Here is a 7,775-nt window from a genome sequence, read left to right as displayed (position 1 = left end):
CACGAGGTAATATGTCCTTTTTCAATTTTTTTTTGTCGAAAGGCAGTGCAGCATTATAACCAATCATTCACAATGCAATGATATCAAACAAGAAGCAGGCTTCCACGATCATAAAATTTTTCTTTTCCGAAACTTCCTAACGAGGAAACCTATCACACCGAGAACGAGCAAAGTTATGATTGCGAGATAAAACGCTTGAACTGTATGCGTCCGGCCGTAATCCTCGATGAAACTGTTCAGTGTCTTCATCAGTTGTTCCAAATGAGGATTTCTACATAGAAAAGGGAATATTTGAACTGAACATCCGTTACCCACCGGTCACTTTTCATATTCGCTGTTGATAAAGCCAACGCCGAAACCAAGTATCAATTTAGGGCGGTGGTTCATAACCAGAGGTTGACTGAGCCAGGGCTCTTCAACCGGGTGCATCGTACACCCCAGGGTGTACCATAATATTTAAAGGGTGTACCACTCGGATGGGGTGTACTGAGGTGTACGAGATCCGCTTTACAATGGACCGGAATACCATCTATGACGATAAATACGCAAGTTTATGCTTCAGAGCAGGTTGACGGGATGTGCAATATCGTACAATATTCCTATCTGAAGAGACCCTAGGCTAGGGGATACAGAACTTAATATACATTTTAATAATATATTCATGACAGAAATGTATTGAAACCCAAGCTTTGCGGAGTTCCTGTTAGCCAATTTAACATGAGTATTTATCGTCCAGGTGAGCCATGACGACTCTACCCTGGAATGCGGCCCCTGGATTAGGCTTATTATGGAATCGGTGTAGGCTATAATGTGGTCAGGGGTATACGAGTTAAGAGTAAATGTTAAAAGGGTGTACCACGACGAAAAAGGTTTGAAGAGCACTGGACTAAGCTGTTTCAGGAGTCTACCAAATGATACATCAGCCAATTGTTTTGGAAAGTATTATGCAGCCATTACCTGATTGCGGCTTGCGTGACGGGAATTTAGAGTAAGTATCAAGTTTAAGCCTGTATTTACTGAACAATACAATGCATGTATATTGTATGTGGATGTCTTACGGTTCGGATTGCACTTTGGGAACCTCCATATGTTCAACCTTCTGGAAACCATCCAACACAAAGTCAAGCACAGTAGAAACGGAAAATTCGTCCATCGGTACTTTATACAGTTCTGTTCTGTGAAAGCTGCAAAAACGAACATTCCGTTCAATGTAAATAGGGTTACCAAATGTCCTCCTATTTCAGGAAATCGAAAATGTCCTCCGAGGATGCCCAAATGTCCTCATTTTCGGAAATTCGTCCTCCCGTATAGCTTTGGCAACAGGCTAATTTTTCTAGTCAACACAAGACTTCTAGCGTAAATTTTAGAATCGGCAGTTTTCTAGTCAGCCTATCTGACCTTTATCATTTGCAAAAGTGTCTTCCTTTACGGATGCTAAAATATGTAAACCCTAATTGAAACAACTCGGGCAATCATTGTAATCACTATAGCCAAACACCTTGGAGAATAGTTTCGATATAAATTGTATTGCATCAAATATTTATAATGCCACTAGACTCGCTATGTAGGCAAGCGGCCTATATTGAATCGAAAAGTCGGGTGTTAAAACTACAGCATTAAGAATGCGCATGAAAGCCCCGAAAAAGCACATACCGGTATTTAAATACAGTTTTCAGAAAAAAAGCAGTTCAGCACAGTCTTACCGAATGAAAGTTCATCCAAAACTTCACACAAATATAATGGGATACGCTACACTGCATCTAGGGTTCTAGATGTTCTATAAAAAGCAGATTGAGATATCCTTGCTAAAAGCGCAGAAGTAATTTCGGGTCACATCACCCACTAGTCAAGTAATGATGCTAGCAGCGTCATAAAAACTAGCACGGTGCCGATTATTACTTTGACCAGCTCTATTTAGCAAATGCAGGCGAGGTGAAGACGAAATGATTGTCACGGACTCCAGCTTATCATAATACCCATGCATCAACATCCACAGCCTAGCAGAAAAATGGAATGAAAGAGCTTGACCAAACGATAATGTCACGAAACGCTGGACATTACTTACTTTACTACGTCCCCGATAGTGCAGCAGCTACTAAAAAGTGGTCTACTTCTATCATGAGTCAGGCCAAAAACGACGTGACTGCTTAATGCTTATATATAACAGCTTGCTCTGCAAGGTACCTGTACGCTAGCAAGTTACCACGAGCATGTTTCATCGGGACTTCGATTTTTTTCACGCTACAAAAAACCACAAGTAAAAACGTCAACACAGGGAACATGTTATCTTACGAGCCGAACCAGTCTCGAAGCGGCAAGAGCGTTCGCTATCACTGCACTACAATCAATGCTCATGTATAATACCCAGAGGTGGTCAGTAACGAAGTATTTCTACTCCTCTCCACCAAATCTACTTTTCCAAACTGCTTACTTGTGTACTATTTAGCTAGACCAGTCTTGGAATTAGCTACATCCTTTTGTAATTGAGTCTACGGCGTTACGTCTACTTCTACATGGGTAGCAACCAGAAGAGTAATGACTTAGGGGCCAATTTTTTTGTGACTCGACTTGATTCGAGTCATATTTTCAAATGCGCCAAAATGACTCGACTCGAGTCAATATTTGTATCGACTCGAAGTGTGCTTGAGTCATTGTGCATCACTCGAACCAAGTCATATGACTTAACACTAGGACAGCCAAGACAGACATTTCATTGCAACTTCGAAGAATAGAAGTTTCCACATTATCGGTACTTCGTCTGTCAGACCTGATACTTGGAAAATAGGACCAGAAACAGGTAAGACTGAGGAAAATTACTATATTATGAATGCGAGCCATTCTATATCACTCGAGCAGAGTTGAAAAAAGTGTGTTGAACCCGATTGAACTGGAAACTGAACGGTGAACATAACACTCGAGTCATAACACTATGACTCGGACTCGACCCTCTACTAGCTGACTTGGACGCGGACTTGACTCGGTGTTGAATTGAAAATGACTCGACTTGACTTGAGTCAAAACTATAAACGTGAGATTGACTTGCGACCCGGAACCTAGTGACTTGATTACAATCCTGGTAGCAACGCCGACTACTTTGACCACCTCTGATAATACCATTCAGTTCATAGCCTAAACATGTATCTATTGATGTGAAGATTCAGTTAGCTGGTCATATTCAAACTGTAAAGATTGCTTCGTCGCTGATCGAGCGCATACATGGACTTCCGACATGTCGCACATGGTAGTTAAAATTATACTTACAACAAAAGGGAGGCGCACGTGGACGGCAGAACGGCACCAAAACGTTTGGTGACAGCCTCACTCGTGCTGGTGTCGACAAATGCGACGTTCTTTCTCATTCGAAGCCTTAAACCGACAGTGCCCATAACGGGCAGGTGGGGTTTGAGACATTCCGCTTTCGAACGATCAGCACTGAAAAGCAAAGTACAATTTATTCTATACCAGTACTCGGATTACTATGTTACACGCAAATTCGCGAATAAAGTGGTCGCAGGTGATAAATGGATGCCGGCATGACATCAATTTTGTTGTAGAAATTATGTAAACTTCGCATGCAACCCGACATATCAGATTGGTCAAACCGATCCCGAAATCCAGGCTAGTAGCCAGCCGAAAAATAAGGGGGGGTTGAAATAAAAAGAAGGGGTTTCGATTTTTTTCGAATCTATTAATATAGCATCAATTCATTAGGGTTAAGTACATGCGTAAATGGCGATTATGCAATCTCCTCGTGTTGACGAACTTACGCGTATGATAAGCTTGCCAACGAGTCCGGAAGTGTTGTCAATTAGCGAGTCGCTGATCTCTTGTGAACAATTAAATACGCGCGCTTTATCAACGCATATTATGTGGCCTTGGCGTCGATTTGCGCAAGTCAAAACGTCGCAGCTGTTATGGAATCTGCTCTATAATTGATTTCAAGTGGTTCAATTCCAAACCTTTCTCATCTTTTATAACTGAAGCCTTGACATACATCTTCTCATGGTTATGTTAAGTATTGGCGGAAACCAATTACGCAATACGCATGCACGCACACCGCACAGTCGCACATGTTTGCAGACATTCGATGTCGTTCAGTTTCGCGATGTCACTCTTTAAAGACAATCGCTAATGAGCATACACCAAACGAAATTGTCTCTAAGCCATCGAGAGGTAGCAGTCGAAGCATGCTCGGCCCGAGACGCGATAGTTAGGCCATAGGCCAGCGATGATATCTTTTTTACCAGGCCTATTGCAGATGCGATTGTTAAGGCCAGCGATGGTATAGTGCGCATCGGGACTATTTCAGATGCGATTCTTCAAGCTAACGGAACTAGGCCTGGTGGAGACGCGATAAATCAGGCCGGCGACGATTGCCGAGCCGTGTGCGCGGCAATCGATGACCTAGTTTCGCAATCATCTCAGCGGGAGATCGCGTCGCGCTACATTGCGCAATGTGCAGTTGTGCACAGACGAATGTCCTTAATTAGCAACACGCTTCTCGCTAATTGGCCGCGAGCAACACGGATAACACGACTTATTGCATTGCAAATGAATATTAGCGTCAGAATGGTCATTTCAAAAGGACAAGGTTTTGCGTTTCAAGTGGAGGGGGTTTCGAACCCCGAAATCCCTCTCTCGTTTTGCAGGACGAGAGAAAAATAAAGGAAACAAGGTTGATATAGCCAACAATTGTCAAAGCTAAGGAACTATTCAGGAAATTAGCAAAATATAGTAGTTATTGATCGTTTCCTATCACCTCCCTAGCATCAATTAGCGCATAATTTCAACAGTCTGAAGGCATTTTTTACCCGTTAAACAACTTGAAGGAACCATATATCCGTAATATAGAAAAATACTACTGTATTGAATTGATAAATGAGAAATTGATTACAGGCAATATTTGACACAAATTTAAAGATTTGAAAGGGAACGGATAAAAACACTAGGCCTATCACTTACAATAATATTACCCAGTCTCCTGTAGTTGCACCGGTAGAAGACTGGGTAAGATGCTCGAATGTCTCATCCGTGAGCTCTTGTACGGGTGTTTGCTTGGCTTCCTCCACCCATTCGAGGACATCGTTGACTTCCCATACTTCTTCACGGCCTGCAGAAAACATAACTGGGTTTATGCTTTGAGCTGCCTAAATCATTGGTATCAGTGAGGTGCAGAAAGTAAGGATGGATCTCAGTTCAACGATACTGATGCATATTGAATATTATATTAATATTGAAATAAACCCAAATATGTTCAGCTGACACTCGTCAGGGGTAATCGTCAGCAACTAGTAGAGTATATAAATGATCCTATAATTGATCCTGATATCTGTTTTCTAATTACACAACTGTATTTTGTTCAGCGCTCAATTGCATATGCCTTCTCCTGTGAATAAACTATACTACTACAATTGCAGACTTCTTCCAGTCCTTAACAGAAACTTGAGACATTTCCTTAGCATCGCAAGCTTGTGACATTATGAAACGATGACGCTGATAAATGAATGCTTATACCTCATTTGAGAGGGGTATGTTATGAGTGATTTGATCATACTATGTTTTGAATAAGTAAAGGTAAATTATGCATTCCAGTTCCGGGTATCATTAAAATGAAGATTGTAATCTTCAAAGCCGAACAGGTATCTATGGGCAATATGTTTCGGACCACCGCTGTGGACCTTCGCGAAACTGTGTACCAAATAACCTCTATACATGGCATGTTAACTGAAATGAAAAATTCAATCTAGAATAAGCATCTCATGAATTTAAGGATATTTTTGCGACAATCTGTAGTATTAATTTAAACAAGGAAGTATATCCAACCTGTCCCATCGTATAGAAACGAGGTATCTTGATTAAACAGCACCATTTGTGGCAGTGTGTTGACCCCGTACTCCGGAAATTTCATCGCTAACTTATAACTCACAACCTGTCAAATACGACAAAATTCAACATGCAGACTGCAAGCGTTGTAGGTTTCAAAATATCGTACGCACCTTTCCGTCGTCCAGCTTGTGCAAATATTCAACAGCTTCATGAAACTTCGGTAGTAATCTCTGGCATTCGGGACATTCTTTGAAATCCCCGTCTGCAAAAAACGTTTACAGTAATGTACATTGAATGGGTTATAATGACTCGAGTCATGGCTCGATTCTCGATGAATGCACTCATTTTCTTAAAATATGGAAAATGACATGACTTGACTCAATTTGCGCATGGACTCGACCGAGTCATACGACTCGAGACTCGGACGCCAAGACAGGCATTTCATTGTAACTTCGAATAATGTAAAGTTACTACATTGGCCTATTCGTATTTCGCCTATCTGCTAAGTTAGGAAGTTAATAGGCCAATATTACAAATGGGAGACATTCGATATCACCCATGCAGCATTGTAACAAAGAGGATTGAACATGATCTGAACTCGAAACGGTAGAGTCAACATAATGACTTGGACTCGAATCTCAACACTATGAGTCGGACTCGACCCTCTGCTGCCCAACTTGACTCGGTGGTGAATTCAAATGACTGGACTCGACTCAAGTCAAAATTATAACAGTGAGATTGACTAATGACTCGGAACCTTAGGACTTGGTTACAGTCCTGATGATAATGCCATTTTTATTAGAACAGCAATACAGCTATTAAAACACTGAATCAAGGTAAGGAAAATAAGGATATATTGACACTTACAAAAATACACTAACATAGCCTCATTTCCTGAAGATATGATATTCTTCAACTTCTGAGTGCTTATGTGAGGAATCGAATTTGGGTCGTATTGGTAATCGCTGCCATACACTTCCACATACAACAGTATTGAGATGCCCAAAATAACATAAATAGGATTAAAAAATCGCATGCTAAAGAATTTCCTGTCAAAAGAATATCAAAAAAATAGGAATAATCAAACAAGAGGTCGATGCTGTTGTAGATTGTGCGATGAAAAACATCAATATTGCAACACGAAATCAAAAGGGCTACACCGAGCAACTCGGGATTCTGTGCGATTTCGATAGCTCAAAGCTTCGAGACTGCGTCTCGGGTCATTGATCATATCTTCAGAACCATGCGATATGATAATGTTTCGTCCCTGTGATTGAAATCGACGTTGGCATTTGGAAACGGCCTGACGAACGGAGTCTGTAGTAGTCTTTGTCACAATATGAAATAAACAAAGTTGCTTACAATTTCCAAAAAGTTTGTACACCGCGGAGGTCATAGTGGATGCAAGCAGACTTTCTGCATTTCTGATAAACAGTCGTCGCAAGCATTTACACAAACACAGATGATGCAGAATCGCAGAAAAATCGACCCTGGCGTGACATATCTGAATCTCAAAGAGATGAGGCAACACTTGAAAGGATGATGTAAATTTTTGATATTCGCAAAAGCCGGTGTTGCCAATATTTACAAGCACTATGGAATTGATCTTTAGACAGGAGTGAAAAATCTGCCGAAGATGGTGGATGTTTCTTAAATTAAATTCACTCAACATCAAGTGTTCCAGATTTGATAAGCCAGCGATCGGGGCGAAGTCTTTCGCATCGAGGACCCCCGTGAAATCAAAAGAGGAGGTCAACTCAAGTTTTTTCAGACTTGGCTTGCACTCGGCTAGCTCCTTGAAAAAGGATGTGCTTACAAATTCCAGCCTAGAAATCCTGGTCGAAGGTGTGGGAAGGTCCGGTTCATTACAATTTTGAATGGAGTCATTAATACTGAAAGATACACCTTGTAAATGGTTTAATATTCTTATGATGTCCAACAGTCTGAAT

General features: G+C 41.1%; 1 protein-coding gene across 2 annotated transcripts; it reads right to left on the bottom strand.

The window, feature by feature from the left end:
- Nucleotides 1–7: 7 nt before the first annotated feature.
- LOC145458218 (uncharacterized) lies at nucleotides 8–6,874 on the bottom strand. 2 transcript variants are annotated; one of them, XM_080336531.1, is made up of 8 exons: nucleotides 6,694–6,874; nucleotides 5,997–6,088; nucleotides 5,824–5,929; nucleotides 4,963–5,110; nucleotides 3,262–3,432; nucleotides 2,185–2,241; nucleotides 1,059–1,184; nucleotides 8–271 (listed from the first exon to the last, which is right to left on the bottom strand). In XM_080336531.1, exons 1-8 carry the CDS (start codon nucleotides 6,860–6,862, stop codon nucleotides 109–111), a joined length of 1,032 nt encoding a protein of 343 aa, XP_080192657.1. In that variant the 5' UTR covers nucleotides 6,863–6,874; the 3' UTR covers nucleotides 8–108. The 2 variants fall into 2 exon arrangements, with proteins under 2 accessions (XP_080192657.1, XP_080192658.1); XM_080336532.1 differs by lacking the exon at nucleotides 2,185–2,241.
- Nucleotides 6,875–7,775: the final 901 nt, after the last annotated feature.

The sequence above is a fragment of the Botryllus schlosseri genome, chromosome 16 (assembly GCF_051294905.1).
Source record: "Botryllus schlosseri isolate E-star chromosome 16, Bs_hap1, whole genome shotgun sequence".
In the NCBI taxonomy this organism is placed as follows: Eukaryota; Metazoa; Chordata; class Ascidiacea; order Stolidobranchia; family Styelidae; genus Botryllus; species Botryllus schlosseri.
The sequence above is the reverse complement of the archived record's forward strand: the minus strand, read 5'-3'. Positions and strand labels throughout refer to the sequence as shown.